Raw genomic sequence first — 20,797 nt, 5'->3', positions numbered from 1 at the left:
GTGGATCTGTAGGCCTGCACTGATAGGGAAATGCGGCAGATTGCACATGCGACAGGCTGCCCGTCACATGCGTACTCCCGGTACCCTCATCTGTACAGAGGCGCGGGTGAGAAGGTAGAATGCAGGCAAGTCCTCCAGCCTCCACTATGCTGCCTCACTTTGGTCTCTGGAGACACAAGTGAGACTTCCAAACAGAGGGGAAGTGCCACCTCTTCTGATGACACCACAACAGTGAGAAACAATTGTTGTTTCCCACTGTTGCATCATAGCAGTGAATAACCAGATTTTGCTCTGGTTGGACATGCTAATGACTTCCAGTGGAAGCCATATATAACAGTATTATCTTATGTTGCACTGAGCCAATGAGTCTACCAGACCTGGATTATAGATGTTAATTTACCATTCTTGTGCTTCACAATTCTACAAGATGTCTACCCCAGAGCTCATTAGTCCTATGTACAGAGTTTTATGTGAGCACTCCATAGCTCTTAAAATGCTTTTGTCCACGAGCAAATGGCCATCCGTTCCTCCCAAGAAGATTCATACTGTAAGCAAAAGCCGAGCAGATGTGAAATATTTATCAGCCTTGGAAATAAAGCGCTGTCACAAGTAAAATACCCGTCACTGACATTGATGGGAATTTCTTGATGCTGCTTTCTGAGAAGACCATTTTCAACAGGGCATTTTTCCAAGATTTCCTCTATCTATCAAGACTCCGTGTGTTTTTAACTGCATTGTATATCAGCTAGTCAGGGTTGCTGTATCTTCACGGAAAGAGCGAGTCTGCAAATGCCAGCACAACATGTCCACATTGGTTGACTTAAAGAGGCGCAATTGACAGGTGACAATTTCTTTTACTTTTAAAATGCCAAATCTGGCACTGTCAGTGACTTGTGTACTTGAAATTCAACGCCTGGTGACGATTGGACGTTTTGTGCCACCTCTTTCAAATGAAGTCGTTTTAATTCCAGTTGAATAGCAAACTTTTTTTAAAGATTGTAAATTGAAATCACAAAGTGATTTGGTGTACATTTTTAGCAGATCAATAATAGTACCTGCCCTAATTTACATGTTGACCTGTTTAGAAAGGAGCAAAGTAAACAAATACATAAGTGCATATACCTATTTCTGCCTCCTTACTAGCACAGGGCCAGTCCTGCAGTAGGTTCATTGGTATAACAATACTGCTGTACTGTATGGCCCAACCGTAGACCCCCCTACCATCAATGTACCAGTATATGACTGCTAGGCTAGGACTGGGTACCTGGATAGCATACAGCTCTGTGGCCACTTACCAAACTTTGCAGGGCCTTTTTTGTGCTTCATCCACAGGGCCACTATTCTGAGTGAGCTGTTAATTTCCAATCCGATCATAGTTTGCACAACGATCTGAAATGTGGGCCTAAATGACAAAGGTAACTCACACTTTAGAGTAAGTTTACTACTTGTCCGTTTTCACTAAGTGCACTTTTGTTGTACCTTACACTTTTGTAGTAAGTTTGGCATTACACATGTCCAACCACTGGTAGTGCAACACCCTCAGATATAAAATAATGGAAGTAGGGACGTGGTGCAAACATGCAGTTAATGAATACTGACCATATTCTAAAGGACAAGTTACTAAAAAAGAGCAATTTGTGAATGGCTAGTTTGGTAGTTCTACTAAATGTGCTCCAAAGTGAGTTTGTGAATCTGGCCCTATATGTTGTGTCGGAGAAAGGAATGGGCTTGGGTGGTGACCTTGGGCGTCAATTAGGAGTAGAATTCTCTCAACGAAAGGAAGGCCGCTGCAATAAAACAGAACACATTGGAGTCTTGGTGGCCTATTTACTTTCTGTAGATTCCAGTCCTTGCCACCCTGAAAAGCTGTTGGTTTGATAAGGAGTCACTCCTGTGTGTGATATCGATCCCCCCACCCCTGGAATTTTGGTGTCTCACTAAATCCAAGCTTGCAACTTTCATGGTCGACAATAGACCTCGAGACCTAAAATTGGTCAAGCTTCCAGACTACGAAAAAGGAATAGTCATTCGATAAAGGCATATATATATATTTATAATCTTTGTACAAAACCACGTAGATATTCTGAAAACTCGACCAATTTGCAGTCCTAACTATCGAGAGGTGTACTTGGGTGCACTGCCCTTACTAGACTGAAATTGTATTTTAACACTTTTTGTCATTGCACCCTTAACATTTTATATTTTACTCTATTCTTCTGTATGGTGTGCGACATGCTGCTCTCTTTAGGTTCTAATCGATTTTGCCAAAAGGACGATTGGCTATGTGCTGCATATGTAGTGCATTTAACTTTCTATCGACAACCAGTTAAACCAGCATTTGTTCCATTTTCCAATTAGTGAATGGGCCGTACTTGGCAATATTCGCCCAAGACTGAAATTAGGGAATGGCCAACCTTCTATGCATTTATGGGTTGCCTCTTTGAACATGCATTGAGAGCTGTGCGCTGAAGGCACAAAAAGCACATCTGCGCCACAGTTGCAGTTTTCCTAGAGTACGCTTATCAGGTTGCATATTTAATGGACAAATAGTGTAATTTCACTGTTTGCTGTTCTAGAATTTGCATCTTTGAAGAGGTGTGACCAGTGTCAAATATAGTTACTATTCAAAGGATAAGGTGAAAACACATGTGTTTTGCTCTTTCAGAGGATGAAGCAGCAGCAAGATAATCAAGGAGATGTCTTGTTCTTAAAAGATTTTTGTGTTTTACAGCATTTAATTAAATAAAAATTAAGTCTCTGGAGAAAAAAGAATTAAGGGCCTCGTGGACACAGCCATTTTCTAGTCACAATCACTGTGACTCACAGAATAGTATTTTTGCTATCTACTGAACAAGTTGTGGGATGCTTTAACTTTAGGAAATAATTATTTTGAAGCAGCATCTGTTGGGATGGAGGTCTGCTGTCCATTTCAGGCCTCCTTCTTTGGTAATGACAGTCATTCACACACTGTTTCAAATTGTGACCTGCCTTCTTAATATTCCCAACTTGCATTCCCATTGGCAATCCAGCCGGTGTGTAGATGGCCATAGTGCATCAGGCCCTACATGTTAGGAGACTGCACATAAATTGAACTTACAATCGAACCAGTTGTAAACTAATGGTGCAGGTATGTTGTGTTTTCCATGCTGCTTGAGTAGACTAGTATACTTGAAAACATGTTATTCCTGGCTTGGGCCTGCTGTAATATTGCATGATCCAATCAGCTGGTACTTGACAGCTCCTCTCTGAGGCGTGTTGCCTAAAGTTGAAAAACAAGTATTTATGGAGCTTTAAAGGCGCCACGTGGTAGTGTGCCTTGTGATCAGACACAATCTGTTACTTGTATTCACTATTTTTTAAGTTTGATTTTATTAAAGAAAAACAAAAGGGGGAAAACAGCAATACATTGATATAGCAAAACCTATTTAACATAAGATGAATCAATAAAATAGAAACATATAATGATATAATCATCACTCTGTGAACAATGAGTAAAGTGCTTCACGTGAAGAAATGAGGAAAGACGAAAAGGGAGATGAAGCAAAATGTAGTTACTGTAGAACAATTGAAAATAACAGGCAGTTTTTCTGCAGATCCAGTTAATGTTTTTGAAGTAATGTGATGCACTGGTGAAACTCAGGGTCATTTCGAATGCAAAAACTCACTTTCTTTATGACAATCATATGCCTTCTTTCATTTGGGGAGCACTACTCTCTCAAGGGGTGCATAAATATGCATGGTATCTTAAAACCATAGTTATGTACCAAGTGGGACACTCTTTTCAATGTTGTGCATATTATGGGAAGCAAGTCTGAATATTTACATTTTTTGTTACACAGGGGACATAAAACAGGAACCTGGAATGTACCGGGAAGGACCCACATATCAAAGGAGGGGATCACTTCAGCTCTGGCAGTTTTTGGTGGCGCTTCTTGACGACCCTTCGAATGCACACTTCATCGCTTGGACAGGCCGTGGAATGGAGTTCAAACTCATTGAGCCAGAAGAGGTGAGTCTTGCATAAGGTGAATTGAAATACACAAGCAGGAGATCACATTTGCAGCAGCAAGATGAATATTCTTGTATTCATGGTAATTGTCCACTACTTCAGTTGCGCATGAAAGTCGAAGCCCCCAACAATATAGTCAAATGTGCAACACCCTAATATATTGACGACCCATCATAATGGGGCTCATCAATAAAATGTGTTGCTGACCTGCACCTCACACTGCTGCCCTAAAAACCCATCTGTTTATGCAAATGGCCACTGCTGTATCTTCGGATAACCGCTATACAGGATTTACTGCTGCTCAAAGCAGGTAAGTGTGGCTGTTTGATCACAGCCATGAGATTAGGGTTTAACGTTTTGGAGTGAAACATTGGTTTTCTACTGGAGAGGTGGAGTCAGTGTGGGGGAAGGCTGTGACCATGGCCACTGGAATTCCACTGCAGCTTTTTTTGCATAGTTAGGGATTCACCACATAATCCTGCATCTGCTGCATAATCTGCAGATTTTAACCCACAAATATTGTTTCTAGCTCAAACGCTCAAACGCTCAAAAGTTACAAAAATTGTGGTGATGCAGGTTTATTTGTCATCGTTCTGTTGCTTTTTTTCTTTATGGAGGTGAAATCTTTGCCCACCTAGTATAACATGTGTAAAATTCCACAATAATGGAGTAATAGTATAAAGAAGTGCCACATTTTGCCACATCATTTATCTTTTATTGTTGTATAATTTAGTCGACCCTGCAACATAATTTCGTGCTCCCCTGTCACATAATTCCAGTCACCCTGGCTGTAGCCCATTTGGGTAGCAAAGTAATTACATTAAGAATAGTCCCGAACATTCCAGTTGGAATTTAACACTCAATTTCCGTACTTGATTTCTATGATAAAAATACAGGGGAATCTGGGCAAAATGGGAGTGACATCATCAGACACCTCACCTTTTCAGGAGTGACGGGTACGGCGTACCTGTACACACACAAATATTTACCATGTGAATAAGAATGTTCACTGTGCAAATGGCCATTTGTGATACACTTATCACTTCAGTTTGCAGGATCTTTTTTTTCTTCTTAGTGCTAAAACCACTTTTTCCTTTTTCTGACCTTGCAAATCCCTCCAGACAATGTAATTTGAAATCAGTTAGTTTCAGCCCAGCTCGCAATGTCCAACTCTGCAAAAAGAGAGTTTGTGTCCAACTTTACATTTGTGGTTTAAATATGCTTGCTGGTAATTCGATTTGTATTATCACTTACACCCACCTACATCCTCCACCAGCTTTACATTTAAAGAGCACGTAGCCTACTAGTGCTGTAAATGAGTTTCCCTGTGCTTGACCCTCAGTGTTAAATCTGGAAGGATGATTGATTTGTTCTGCTTTATTGCACAGTCCTGGGTATCTTTGTGAATCCATGGAAATTTGTAGATCAACAACACCCTTTGGACTTTGCAACAGCTTCGAACACATGTACACTACACTGCTTTGCAACCTTGTTGAAGAGGACACTTATTGTCATCGTGGGCCAATCAGATTTTCTATCCTGTATGCAGCATTCTTTGACTAGCGCATGGTAAAGAGACGAGACTGAATACCCTATTTGATATTATAACTAGTATATATGTTGTAATGTACATTGTGATATTTAGTGTATGATTTCTCTCTGACAACTGTGGCAGAATTCAACGTGGTTCTGTTTTGAATTTTCAAAACGCCTCCTAGATGCTTCCTATTTGCCACCGAGCTTGTTGCTAGCATGAACAGGAAGGCATAGCAATGCACCTCCTTTATCAAACAACACACAAAAGCGGCCCTTTCACGCTGCTGAACGCGGTGGACTTGAGACAAAGCCTTTGTTGACAAGAATGTAATCCACAGTTCAGCAGAAAGTGGGGGAGTGGCCGCTTCCATGAAACCAGCCACATTGTAATCGAGAACTTCCGTTGCTCAGATACTGTACCCATTTTTACATTCCTGTTGCAAGTGTGGACCAATAGTTGGTGAGATTGCACTGCACAAGCGAATATCGCGGGAAAGAGGAGGTTTCCACCTGGACTGAGCTCGTTTGCACATTTTACCTCCCAATATTTTTCTATACTGACCATACAAACTTGCTGATATTTTCTGGAGTGGATTTCGTTTGTGCAGGTTGGTGTAAAAAAGATGTAAATAGAAATCAACGCCCAAATTTACTAACTGAAAATGCACATTTTATTGCAACTTTGTGTGCGCTGAGACACATTCACTCAGGTAGGCATGAAAGTTGTGTATCGTGACATGCTTTATTAATGCCTATGCACGACTGTAGCTTGCACGTGTTTTCAGTATTCAGGTTCACTTCAGTCATACTTGTGGATAGGTTACAAACATCATGCTGTGTGCCACACAGGATTTAACACAATGCAATTTTTCTTAAAAAGCACTGTACCTATGTATTGTGAGTAGATATTCATACTTAAAACATAGATAAGTAATGGCATAAGCGCAACAGGAGAGACTGAAGCTGCTTGACGACTGTTCACCCGCTCTTGCTACAGGTCCCCCACTCACCGACATTTTAATTCTTGTCCGCCTAGCCGAGTGTGCCTAAAGTTCATTCTGGCCCGGCCTAGCCGGTGTGCCTCCCAGCATTTTACTGCAGTGCTTGCCCCACATCATGCCCAGCCACCCGTCTACACTTCCATCCTTCCAGCCACCTGTCCTCTCCGGCACCTACCAGCGCTCCATTGGACGAGGCGGCTTTTCACTGTTAGACGCTGTTTCCTGCTGTAGGATGTCCCAACCAGTTATAGTGGTGTTGGCATTAAAGACACAGCAGCAAAACAGAGGGTCGGAGTTCAGTGCGGTTTTAGACACTGCATTGTTTAGTTCACTGCTTTCTACTCAGTAGCACTAGTTGTGCAGAACGCAGACAGCGTAAAATAGTGGTAGGGTCTCATGAATTAGCCCAGAGAGTTTGCATGTTGAATTTTAGTGAAGTGGGCCAAGCTGTGGCAGTACAAGTGACCATTTATGTCATTGTTGTCAGTGTAAAGGTTGTAGGCCTTTTCTTTAAAACACCTGCACTGCTTGATTTCAGGTAACTGGGTTTGCAAAAGGAAGGGTTTAGCCTATTGTTGAAGTTTCACATCTGGAATTTCCATTACATTTCCTAATGGTTCAGAGTATGCTCATGATGTCGAGGTCCTGAAGGTAGGATTAATAACTGGAAATGTGACCCCTCCCTTATGCAAATATCTATGAAATGGGAGGATTTCCATGGATTGTTATCCAAGGCCAAGTGCCTTATCACAGAGGCAGTTTGGAGTACATACAGTGGTACGCCTTCAGTACTCCTAAACGTGTTCTTACATGCCTTTGTGAATTAGCCCAAAGTATCTAAAATAGAAATATTCAGGTCATTTTCATACAGAATTAGCACAAATTGAAATGCAAAAAGGGAATACCACATTGGGAAGTGATAACTCTGTTTAACTCATTATTTCATGCTCTCCTGATCCACATGGGGAAATAGCTTGCTGATAATACTGCATGTTTTCCCCTGTACCAACCTAAAAACAAATCTTGCTAATTTTACCTGTATAAAATGTGGCAGGTATTATCTGGCGAAAATTGTTTTGAGGTGCTGGGGGTTGGCAGTACTCCTGGTCTATAACAATTTGCAACCTATTTGTAATGCAGATTCTTTAATAAAACCTTATTTGCTCTCAAATCTGTATTACCCCGTAGCTCAAAATGAAGCTTTAAGATATCAGTTGCTGCATTATTTATTTGAGTATGCTTCCTGACAGAAGCGGTATTCTTTTGCTAGCCTGCTGCCGTCAAGACCTGCTGTTACAGACTAGCTAATAATGAACTATATTCCTCTAACAAACCTTTCATTCTTTGGCTAGTGTTAAAAATGTCTCCATGAGCACCTTACTTCAGAAGTAAGGGACATAATAGAGGTAGTTAATTAGTATTCCGTTGCTGACTACTAAATTAAAATATAATCCTGAAATCCTTTTATTTGTGCTAATTATGAGGGAAACAGATAGTGGTCATCAAAGTGTGCACCATTTTAATCTAATAAAACAAATCCTTGTTTGAGCCATCAGACTTATCTCTTTCATCGAAATAAATGTGTGCACATGACTAGGAGTTACTTTACATAATAAATGACAGTGCACCATTAGGAGACTTAGATTTGGGCCTGGGCCAATCTCCAATGCTTGCATCACTTGGATAAACAGAGTTCCTTTAATATATTGTAAACATATGGTAAATGTACCCAATTAAATTGATTCACCGGCAATATTTCACAGCTTTTAGCCTTAAACCTCATTTTCTTTGCTACCAATGATAAAATAAATCCATTGATATAGATATATATGAGACAACATTTCCCGCAATTTCATAAATAAGTGAGAAAGATGTACTTCATTTTCCAGCTGCCTCTGAAAGTTTCTGTTTTTAAACTTCCTGAGAAAATAAATAGAAAATATTGAGGTTGTATTGTGATGAATGCATCGTGCTAAAGCCACTACTTGTAAGAGAGAAATACAACTATTACACAGAATGCGTTGGCATGTTTGGCGAGCTGTACAAAGCTTAGGCCCTCCATTGAGATATCATTAAGGCTGTTTCAGGTCGCTGTTGTATGTTAATCTTCTGAATTGTAGCAGGACTTGATATCTAACATGGACTGTTAAGAAGGGGGAGAAACGCCTAAAAGTTTCTCATTTTCAAACTCAGGTAGGGGACTGGGTTTTACCCCAAAGCACCTTAATTACGCCTACCTGAACGCAGGGTCTGAAGCTGGCGTGCAAAAAAATCACTGCACTATACATCTGAAACATCTGCATGCAGGCATCAATGTAACTAATCAGATCATACCCATTTGCATAAACTTCTGCACAATAGCAGATATCAATTAAGTTCACTGCCCATACCCCCATGTGATAGTCACCTCAATAGTCAACAGGGCCAAGAGTCTTCGGTTTTCCTCATTTCACGTGGGGAGAGTAATCCAATGGATCACAGTATTGCCTTTTAAAGGTTTGGTAACACTGGGTGTTTCAGAATTGGGGTATTCCATGAGCCCTCGTGAGGGTGTGACCAAATAGGGACGCTCCTGCTAGCTCTGAGCTGCCGTGCTGCATCTCTCTCCTTCCTATTTGCTAGGCCGTATAAAAACTTGGGTGTTGAGGCCTGCCACCACGTTTGTACGCTGCTTATGTTTAACAAGCTGACCATTGGCCACATTGGTTAAATTGTAAAATAATAAGTGCCGAGGCTGTCGTCAGGAGGCAGCTTGCTCCAGCCCATTTCTCCTGTTAGCGCCGGCTAAAATAGAACCGACTACTAACCATGAAAGTAGGGAGGGGATGTGGCATAATGGCCAGAGCTGCCGACTTCTGAACCAAGTTTGAATCTCGGCATTCGTTTTACATCCTCTGATTCTGGGCAAATTACTTAATCTCCCCTTGCCTACCATAAATGAATGTGTCCTTAACTGGTGCTCATGAAAAGCTCTGTGTTGAAAACTAAGTGCCAGTGCTGAGCACCGGAAACCACCCAATCAAAGTAAGCACTGATTGGTCACAAGCGTGGGTTGCGCAATCTGATTTGTGGTACAGCCGTGTCCCTCTTGTAATTGTTGTTTGGGAGGTATTTGGCCATACCTTGGAAGAGTGAGGCTACAGTTACTCTCATTCAGAATATAAAGAGGACCCTGCACTTCACAAAAATCATCCGCTGGTGTAATTTCAGTGTCCTAATTGAGGGACTCTTCGAAATGTAATCATATGGTTGGAATTTTGAAATGATTAAAATCCATTCGTGGTAGCGGATTTTTTTGCGGTTGTGATATTCGTGAGAAATATGGGATGTTGTTGTGGTAGCTGTTCAAAATGAATGGAATTCTCACAAAGGCTGACTGTCGTAGGTACAAATATTTTACTTTGACACTTCCTTACATGGAAACAAATAAGGAAATGACTGAATAAAGAGGAAGAAGAGGACGGCAAGGCAATTTGTAAGCACAAAGGTGGGACTAGCTATCGCCGCCCTACTGGCTCCTTTATTTAAAAGTGTTTTAAAACAAAACAACTTAGTCTTTCATGTCTTCGGAGGCAGAAAACCTAAAATGTATAGTACACTTTATGACACGTCATTCTATCAAAAATACATATTTACATTTAATTCTTCACCAGTGGTACTCCCAGCTATACCAATACTTGACAACTCAAATGAATATAGGAAAAATAAAGCTTCACTGACAAACCTAAGAAAATGAATGCCCTTAAGACATAGGTTATTATTTTTTTTAAGCCGAAACTAAAATAGAAAGTACATCCGTGCTTTTGTAAAATAAAGGAGTAAGAATTATGTCTCTGAAGTTATTCCCATGTGCTATATAAACTCAGCAAACAAAGGCACAAGCCATATACCTTCCCAGTTTCCTCCGTGGAATATTCACCAGAGAGACGCATTCTTTGCATTGCTGGTTGGAAAATAACTTAGGCTAGATAAGGGGTGCAATGTTGGACTGTGTAAAAACAATACACAGCACTTTGAAAGTTATTACAGACTAGACTCTGTGTCAATCATAATTCACAATGCATTAGGGTAATTGGCAAACAATAAGAGATTTCTTCAATCATTGAGAAACAGGTCTGTCTTTGAACAATCGGAGTAAGTTTTTGGCTACACAGGACCGTAATCAGAGTTACGCGGATGGTATACTCACATCAAAATGTCACAGAAATCCGTTCTACCATATTATGGGCTCTAAGGCACTTGTAGTATGTCGGATGGGACATCAACCACATTTGTGATGGAGTACCCCTTTCCCCAAACGCCAAATGAGACAGTCAGTCTGAATTTAGAAAGTGGTTATCTGTACTTATTAAAATGGTCTTTTTGTTATTTTTGCGAAGTCTGATGCTCAGAACAGTGGTAAGCGTGCATTATTACTTTTTTATCTCCTGATCCAAAGTAGGGAACTTGGAATGGTGAGGTGATACAGTACCAGAAGTTACTGCAGCCAGGGGTATCGTGTTTACTTGGTCTGAAATTACCTGACCAATGACTATCTCAATTTGAATGATCCCTGCAGTGTATTGACTTGGTCTGAAAAAATTATTGATTGTGTAGGACAGTTGTTTGCTATTAGGGATATAGCTGACTAAATGATTGCCATTTTAGCTGGAAATTCCTACCACATATTTAAAATGTAGTCTATTCCACAAAAACACAAGACAATATCCCTGGTCCCATGATGCATGCAACATGGCTGCAATCCATGTGGTTACATCTGAGCCATATTAATGCAAAGATGCCTCCAAAAAGCCAACAGAGTAATGGGCAACTTTGCATCCCAGAAGAATGAAACGAATGGAAAAGTCTTTCAGCATTCACATCCATGCACCCCTCCAGTCCACTGTCCAATGTTATCCACTCTTAAAAGGTGCATAAGTCTGCTCCTGCCTTGCCGGCCACGAGCAGAAAAACACACACTGTGTTGACGCCTATCTTCAAAAATCTGTATATATGCACATAAATGTATAGATTGTTAGCTGCTCCATTTTTGATTGGCTTACTATATATAGTTTGAACGCCATTTCATTAAATCGTGTTCCACGTCGGCGGAGAAGGAGAAATTGCGTTATTTTCCTCAATGTGAACAGGAAATGAGAGGGATTTTTTAAAGTTAGCTTAAAACAAGAGTGATGTAGGCCGAGGAAATTGCTTGTGAATTACAAAACGGAGTGAGTTGTTTCATGTATTTCATCATTCACTCAAATGCATCTATACAGCAAGTAAAACAAAATAATACTGTATTGTCTTTCATTCTGAGCTAACAAAATGTTTTCCATCTTTTGGGGCCAAATTGGACATTTATGTATGTAAGTATGGCCTGACCCATCATTCATAGAAGATGGAAGGATGCCACCTGCTGGCTGGAGCTGGCATGCCTTACTATACAATGAATCCTAAAGGAAAGAATGTTTAAAAGTTTTATCGAGCCGTGCGTTTCTTCAGAATGTGGTCTTGTTCGCTGTGCAGCCCACGTTAGCCGACATTCCATACTGCAGCCTGCTGAACCACACGTCACGGTGTTCATGTGAAATACTACTAATGTTTTGCTAATTCAGAACTGCTTCAACAAATCTTTCCAGTTACATACTTTAAGAACCTACAGATGTCATTCACGTAAACAGATGCTCCTAAACCAGAGTTGATTTTCAGTTTTATTTTTATAACTTTACTGCTACTAATCCTTGTAGATTTGGCATCAACTTTGGTGCAGACAGTGGTTTTGCTATGGCACCTCATTTCTCTCCGGCACCCAATAGTTGAATGTGTACTTACTTGTTGCTGATTCCTGTCCCACTTGGCCACTCTGGCTCAGTTTACAAAGCCATGCCAGCTTTACTCTTTAGGTGCGCAAGTGACACGGTTCAGGAGTGCAGATAACTGTTTTGTGTTCACATAACCTGAATTTACCCTCTTAAATGGATTCCATCACACATAAAACCACACAGGAATAGTGTAATAACACAGAAATCTGCTCTCATGGGCGTTCCAGCATGGGAAGTTGGAATATATTCAACATCCACAGATTCACAAGCTTCAGTATGCTCTCAGTCTATTTCATGGCACCATCTTATCCTGGTCCTGGTCAATATGTTAGACCCTTCAAAGGGATACCCATCGAAGGGAACATACCTTCAAAGTTTATAGATACAGAGAGGGGGCCTGTCCAAGAGAAAACAAATGTCCCCTTGGGTAAAAATAAAAATAAAGAGTTTGTGCGCAAGCACCGTTGCTTAGCATTTACACATGCGGGAATGTACACTATATACCTTTATGAAGGCGTAAATGATTACGCATTCAGTACTTCTGAAAAGCTTTAAATGGTATAAAAGATGCAAATCTATTAATAATGTACATGTTAAATTGAGGGAGTATGTGTGTGACATTTTTTTTAAGGTCAATATGGCTCTCAATTGTTTTCATAATTGTCCCACTCTTTAAACTATAAGGCTCGGTTGTTAGTAATAGCATTTTAGATTGCCCCCACTATGCTGTTAATCATCAGCAGTCAACAGCAGCTCGAGATCCCATAATATTTGGATTAAATTACCCTGCCACATATGATAAGAATACTGCAAGTCACTGAGGAATTTTATGGCCATACAGAGGAAATAGGTTGAATGCTTAGCTCCTTTGTAAGCTAATTAATCATAGTGGGTACTTGCAGTGCTTTTTTACATTTATTATGCGTTGTAGGGTATTTTATTTCTTATAATATATGAACATACCATCACCATGCACATATACCAATTCAGTTGTTGAGGCCTTTATCTTTCATAGAAAGGCGGTCGTATCGTTGTAAAAATGAAGATTGAAAGCAGAATCTTTTGTTCAAAATGAAACACACTAAAAGGCAGGTAGTAATGTATTAGAAACAATACATGGAATCAGTTTATCAAAAGTCAGATTTAAAAAAATGCTGTTGGTCAGAATGTGAAGCATGCAGAGCTAGTCTTTCTATCCTATTATGACCAGTAGCTTGGAAAACATGTTGGCATAACTATCTCCCTCCTTTCTGCTGATCACTGTTGATTTTAGAAAAACAGATCACCCAAATGTATAGCCAGTTCTAATTGTTCAAACCGCATCTGTAATTATTCTCTGTGACGTGTTTTTTACTTTGACTGCTGCCTCTGGCAGTAGGTATAATGATTTCACAAATCACGTGTATTAAGTTATTACAGTTGAGCAGCTGCATCATTGTTGCTAGGTGACTAGAGGCATCAAAACTTCACTCTAATAAGGAAAATATAGACTGGCTTTTTTTATACAGGGATTGGAGGCTTTCAGGTATTACATTTCAACGTTTTATTCTAAAGGCTAAAACCTAGTGTGACAGTAAAATGAGGTGGCATCAATGTACCACAAGGTGCACAAAACAAAACGACTCATTTGGGGATCTGTCCTGTAATACATACCTTTCTCTTTGGGCAACTGGAAGGTATAGTAGGTAAAAGATAAATGTAAGCACTTCTGTCTAGTGATCCATTTGTATTGTACTAGTAGGACTTTATTAACACAGGTGCCATTTTCTGTTCTCTGCTTGTGTTTAACTGTTTTTGATCTAGTTAATCGCAACTTGTGCTTGCCAATTAAAAAGGCTATAATACATTTGAGTGATTTCTCTTACAATGTATTTTAGGGTTGCGTTGCAGGCAATGTAGTCTCCAGAAAAAAAAATATTCAGAGGTTTTTTACATCAACATGTTATTTCTCGTTGTATTTTTTTATTAATAAAAGTTTGATTGCTATTTTTGTTCACTTTTTCTCCATTAGGTGGCACGGCGGTGGGGGATTCAGAAGAACAGACCCGCCATGAACTATGATAAACTGAGTCGTTCCCTCCGCTACTATTACGAGAAGGGAATCATGCAAAAGGTGAGAAGCCAAGGCAGCATTAACATTCAGTGGAACTCTGCATGCTAATTTGTGTGAGTGGTGCTTGAAGAGCGGTCATGTGCCAAAGATTACATTTTTGCCTTGTTACTTTGCTCTTGTCACATCACAGCGACACTGATATCTTGATGCTTGAACGCATATTTCAGTGTCACCACAGTCAGAGCAGGGAATCCATATTCTGGTGACCTTCTACCCATGCACGCTTGTTGTATTGAACAAGATAACGTCATATAAATGACAAAAAACATTGCAAAAAGCCTCTGAATTATACGGGAGAGACCTATTGGCTTTGGCAATGCTTGCGGGGGAATGCAGTTCCTAAACTAAATATTGACACGTTTGCCATGTCAGAGGGTGATGTTCTTGATGTTCCTAGCTTTTCCTATAGCCCATTGTACAGTGGGAGGTACGTTATGACTGTGGAATTGTTGGCAATTGGATAAGTAAGTTTTGTTTTAGAGTTGTGTTTTTAGTGATTTGGTTGCACTTGTACCAATGGTTTTGTTGCTGTATTGTTGTTCTCCTAAAATTGTAGTTGATTTTGTACGGTAGTTGTAGGCTTGCTACACATAGGAGAAAATAGTAACAGGAGGGCATGTTTTCTTGAGTGCTAGAGCAGATGCACAGTGGCTCACACATCAAAATGATGTTTCCCTTCTGGCAGTATGCTACAAAAGCTGAGGCTCACCCTGTGTAAACCAAATGACACTGAAGCACAAGTCAGTCATAGGGGATATGAAGTAATGTTTACATACTGTTGAGTGCACCAGAGGAAACATGTAAACCATATTTAATGCCATTTTTAACCTATGGATGTTTTGATATGGAAGTCCCTAAATATTCCATTGTTTGAACTTTTAGAAGCATTACTCTTGTTTTTGTCTGTTAAAAATATTTATAGTAAGCCTATATATAGCTTAACTAGTTGAAAATAGACTACATTGTTAAATTTAGTACCTCTCCTCCTCAATTAACTAAAGAAGGTTAGAATACTTAGAAAACATTTTTAAAAAACTGGTGCTAACGTTAATTGGAGAACTGGTACACCACTGATTTCCGTTTAATGTTTTAACCATTAAAATGGTTTAAAAATAATGCGGTATAAATTCAACACAAATAAAATAAGAACATTTTCTGTAAAAAAAAAATTTTTTTTTAAATCTTACATGTAAATGGATAACGCAAACTGTAATTATAATGTAGTACAAAAATAATTCATCCCAAAGCACGAAGGAACTATGTGTGGGGTGTGTGTGTACATATTAATATGAACAGTTTTACCTAATCAAACAGCCAATAACACACTCCCATTCAAACACCACTGCTGCTACCATTGCTAGGATTTCCTTAACATTCACAGATGAAGAGTGACAAGAGAAAAACTAGGGTTATTACCGTGGATTAGTTTCGGTATGAAATGGCAAGAAACAATACATTTGACCGAGCCATTTAACCATGAGTTCTGTCTTTAATGTAGGTTAATGAGCAAGACCTTCAACTCTTTCTCTTCCTTCTCAAAGGTCGCCGGAGAGAGATACGTCTATAAATTTGTTTGTGACCCGGAAGCGCTCTTCTCCATGGCCTTTCCAGACAACCAGCGCCCTATGCTGAAGACGGATATAGAGCGACACGTCAACGAGGAGGACACGGTACCACTGACTCACTTTGACGAGAGCATGGCGTTTATGCAAGATGGCGGCTGCTGTAACCCACACCCATACAATGAAGGCTATGTGTACTAACGGCAGGGACAGGCGAGAGAAGCGTCTGTGAATTGCCTCTTTTGCAAGACCCCCGAGGACTACAAGGATTGCTTGCATTTTTCAACTGTGCACAGAGAGGCTTTTCCTGTTGCATAACTCCTATGGTCTGCCATGGACAGCGCACTTTATTTGAGGGGGGGAGGGTTGAAATAAATCTTTTATTTTATGTAACAGGAAGAAAAGGGGGTTTACTATATACTTAAGCTTGGGAAAGGAACACAGGTTTTAAGTACAAAAATGCTATATTATGTCTGTTTTGTTTTATATCCGCATAAGATAAAATGTGCATTTTTTTTCTGGATGTTCGTAGTACAGTTAATTCCTACTGCATAAATATACTGGCAGCTTTTCATAGACGGACGAAAACATTTGCCATCAGCCAACAGCAGCCGAAACTTTCCATTGACACAAACCAAAAAAATCTCTCTTGATTATTTAATGTAGGAGCTTTAACATATTTGTACCCTTGCCTTTTCTTTTTGACTATATTATAAACTGATATTTAAATATTTCTATTTATTTTTCCATTTTGTTACATTTCCCTCATGGATCTCGGAGACAGCAATGTTATCGCTTCTACGGCACATACATACACATAATTCTGAGCACAAGCAAGTCGCTGGGCTTGCAACACAATATGTTGAACCTGGTGCCGCTGTGCTGTCCACAAACTACTGGGACTGTTTTATAGACCTTTTAGCTTCCATTTTTGGAGAAATAATGGCATGTCTTCAGGCTCACTTGCTAATTTTGAAGATTGGATTTAGTCTCATGATCGAGGAAAAACATTTTGTGTTCTGCCATTTCCTTTACATCATAAATAAGTCATTTGATCAATAGGAATTAACTGTACTATACTGTTTTAGACACAGCAAGCACTCGTTGCGTATTGAAAGTATCCAATACACTAAATAGGTACTTTAGTAATTTTTAGACATGGTACCAGTTAATATGCATTTAAATCTTTTACTGCTGTGTTATGTTGATAACATATTTAAATAGTAGATATTGCTAATGCTTCTGCTGCTGTCTTTTCCGTATTTTCCCCTCTGATGCTGTTATTTACCACATCCCTTTCAAGGAATGCTGTAACTACAGGTAGCAGTTCTGGGACAAAAATAGCTGACTTGGTCCAGTTGTTGCTTAGAAGATAGATTACGCCACAGCTGTACTGCAAGCAGCTTTTACATGCATCGACAAACAAATTAGAAGCTTCAGCTTGCGAAAGGAAGCTCAGCAGAACCTTTTCTAACTTTCATCGCAATGGAGACTTTACTTCGGAACTGTCCAAGGACACAATGACGTTGTCATATGACTTTGTAGTGCTGGCACTGAAGCTTCCAATCACATTTTGGACGCTCTGTAAATGTGAGCAGATGCATTTGGAAGACAATTTAAAAGCTTTCAGTTTTTTTATACGGTATATATATATATTTTTTTTGTTAGCGTCAAGGGGGGTGGGGGCGGGTATGGGGAATCCCGAAAGCAGGGGTAACATAACTCACCAGGGCATAAAAACATAATGCTGTACTTGAAATTATAACAACTCCAGTCATGTTTTGATTTGACTCCTAATTTTTTGGGAGTGGGTCAGGAGAAACTGAACTAGATAGCGCGAAAAGTTCTATCTTCCAAGAAGCATCCAACACTCTTGTTCTGTTATGTAATTGAAGAGGACAATAGTAATAAAAAGATTAATAATGACAATGAAACCTGTAATTTTAAATGGGCTCCCTCTGGTTTGTTTTTGGCAGTCGAGGATATTTTCTACTCAACCATTCTGCAAAAAACAGCACTGAACCCTCTGTTTCAGACTTTGAAAGTCAAGCAGCCAACAGAATGGTCGCTATATTACGAGTGGGCGATGGTTCATACAGTATGTACTTTATTAACTAGATTATTCCTATTAAAAAATATAATATTCCCAGCAAGAGTTAATATGTGTTACCCAGTGGCACTTCTGAGAGATGTTATCCAATATTATAATTCTCAAAGGCAAAACACAATGGGCCTGTCTTCCCAGGGGTATCGGGAAAACAATTCCTAAAAGTCTACACACTCACCGGTGTTCACCCTCAATTATAATTAGTATTGGTGAAGCACTATATAAAAACCACTCAATGTTATTCCCAATTTTCTAACTAGGGCACTCATGAGATGCCGATAAGCTCTAAGAAGATCTTCCCTTGCATGGCTCTACCTTTCTTCTTCTGCACCGAGCGCAAATATAGTGGACATTGCAGCATTAAAATCCTATTTTAAGGTGGTTTGAATTGCAATGGTTTTGAATACTCGTAGTCAATTACCTGTTTCAATCCTATTTGTTTGCATTGGTAGCAGAGTTCAGATTCTCCCGTATTCAGTTCTCATAGCTCTTGATTTCCTGAAACCAACCATAGGTATCCATTTTTGGCAATGCATACTTGGAGTTTTACCACAGATTGCTGGTTTCTTTTTCAGGGCTCTCAAAGGGTTATATTAACCGCTAGGAGAAGAGATGCTGTCACCGACACTGCTCTACTTTCTGAACCCTGAACTGTCCTAGATGGCATGTTTGAATGTTATGGACCTGTGCCCTCTAGTGATGGAATATCTGAAAATGTTGAACTGGTGCAGTGCTGTTGAAAAAGCCCACAAAGTGTGGAAATACTTTTAGATGGCATACTGAACTCTCCTTCAAAGGCACTGCCTGGACATAATGACAGCCTGGCAGCTTTAGAGACACTACGCAGCGATATGCGTACATCACCTATGAGTTAGTTGTGTGGGCAAAATGTTCTTGTTCCCGGCCATCAGTCATCTTTAAACCACCAATCTCGCCAACGCCCATGATCTCGGATGCCTTGGTCGGGATGGGGATCCATTAGTGTCTGAAATGGAAGTACTATGAAAGTTGATGTGTATGAAAAGGTTCTAGAGAAATCTCTTTTGCCTTCTGGACATCAGCATCGATCACATACTTTCCTAAAGGCAGTGCAGGCGAACTGTGGCCATCACAAGGAAGAGTGCAGCATCCGGGGATGAGCAATTTCTGAAAACACATTTTTACTTTGTATGCTGGTGACTGCCTTGAAAAAACCTCTGTGTAAATTCTCCCAGAAAAAAACAAAGGTAATTTTATTGTTCTGTCTGTAAGAGGGAAGGAGTAAGGATGTACCTAAACGTTTATTTAAAGTTCTATTAATTTGTTTTTGGTTTGTTTTGTGTTTTTTATGATAGTTCAATAAATCTGGCAGCTGATTTCTGCAACAATGTGACCAATGCATTATTTGGGGAGGTTTCTTTAATGTGGAAGAATTTCTTTCAGAATTCCCAGACTGTTCCAGATGCATATATAATTTATATGATGAAACTGGGTAGTAGGAAATATTAATTTCACCCCACCGAAGTTTTAATGAATTGATTTTATTGAGCGCAAACAACTACTGTCCTAGTGCTGTTCATTGTCATTCAGATGGTGGCTGAGTTTTGAAATGGACGAGCAGATTCCAAACAAAATCACATATTAAAATTATAATCAGTGTAGGAATATGCAGTGTACATTTAAGGGGACTTTTGAGGCGAATGCTCCAGGCCACTGTAGGCAGCCAAACACACACAGATTTGGGCACATTTTCATTGTGGGACGTCTCCCATGTGTGCAATTGTAACCTGTGCAGGAGTAAGTGGGGCGTCTGCTGTCATGTACTCTTTGATAGCCACCTCATACTTGCCAAGAAGCTGGGTAAACGCTTGGCCCCTGCATATGGTGTGAATTGCTGCTGACAGACCTGCAGGGTACCTAAGCCTTTTAGCATTAGAATAGAATATCTAAGAGGTAGTAAGATTTGGTTTTAGCATGTTTCCTAGTATAGTATATTAAAGCAAATTGTGGCCCTTTGACTCTGATGATCATAGAACTTTACATTGCTGTTCAGTTTATATGCGAAGATCCTGGCAGAGTTCTGGAGAAGAGACTATAAATGAAGAAGCCCAGTAACAAAGTTGCAAAAAAGTTCCAGAGAACAATTTGAAATTACAGTGGATTTTAATCTTGAATTTTAGATCTCGGAAAGGCAATTTGGAGTCCCATTTGCGTGAAGACTTGATATACCTCAAATCTGTCGCGCCCAGACCTGGAATAATTTGCAGGGCTGAAAGGAGAAGCATTACATTCTTCCCATTTCACTTGGGTCAGAAATCAATCAGTGGCAGTATGCATTTTAAAATAGGCAGTCACCGTTATAGGTAGGTATGTTTCAAGTATGAATGGATGACTGCATCCAGGATGAACCTTTGGAGGGCAGGTGTAAAGTGTAGTTTCAATTTTATAGAAGATATACGAGTTCGGGACTGAGGATTTAAAGTGTAGACATGAAGGGGTGAACATACTTTTTTAAAAGTGTTATGTTTTTCAAATTGGACGCTGTACAGAGAAAGACACTCTTGTATCATACAGAACTCTTTTATCCATGTCTTATCTTTCCAAGGAAACTTAGTTCTTATTGGCACTTACATCATGCCAGCTAAGACATTAACTCCCAGCAATGGAGATTTAAAATGGAACAAGG

General features: G+C 39.7%; 1 protein-coding gene across 3 annotated transcripts in view; it reads left to right on the top strand.

The window, feature by feature from the left end:
• ETV1 (ETS variant transcription factor 1) overlaps positions 1-19,501 on the top strand; it is a 129,965-nt gene extending 110,464 nt beyond the window's left edge. For 2 of the 3 annotated variants that reach the window (XM_078663760.1, XM_078663761.1), the window contains 3 exons: positions 3,840-4,009; positions 14,362-14,463; positions 16,005-16,363. In XM_078663760.1, coding sequence (XP_078519886.1) covers positions 3,840-4,009; positions 14,362-14,463; positions 16,005-16,226 — 494 coding nt within the window. In that variant the 3' untranslated portion in view covers positions 16,227-16,363. Of the gene's footprint in view, positions 1-3,839; positions 4,010-14,361; positions 14,464-16,004 lie in introns of all 3 variants that reach the window. The other variant, XM_078663759.1, reaches the window with a different exon arrangement.
• Positions 19,502-20,797: the final 1,296 nt, after the last annotated feature.

The sequence above is a fragment of the Lissotriton helveticus genome, chromosome 10 (genome assembly GCF_964261635.1).
Source record: "Lissotriton helveticus chromosome 10, aLisHel1.1, whole genome shotgun sequence".
In the NCBI taxonomy this organism is placed as follows: Eukaryota; Metazoa; Chordata; class Amphibia; order Caudata; family Salamandridae; genus Lissotriton; species Lissotriton helveticus.
The sequence above is the reverse complement of the archived record's forward strand: the minus strand, read 5'-3'. Positions and strand labels throughout refer to the sequence as shown.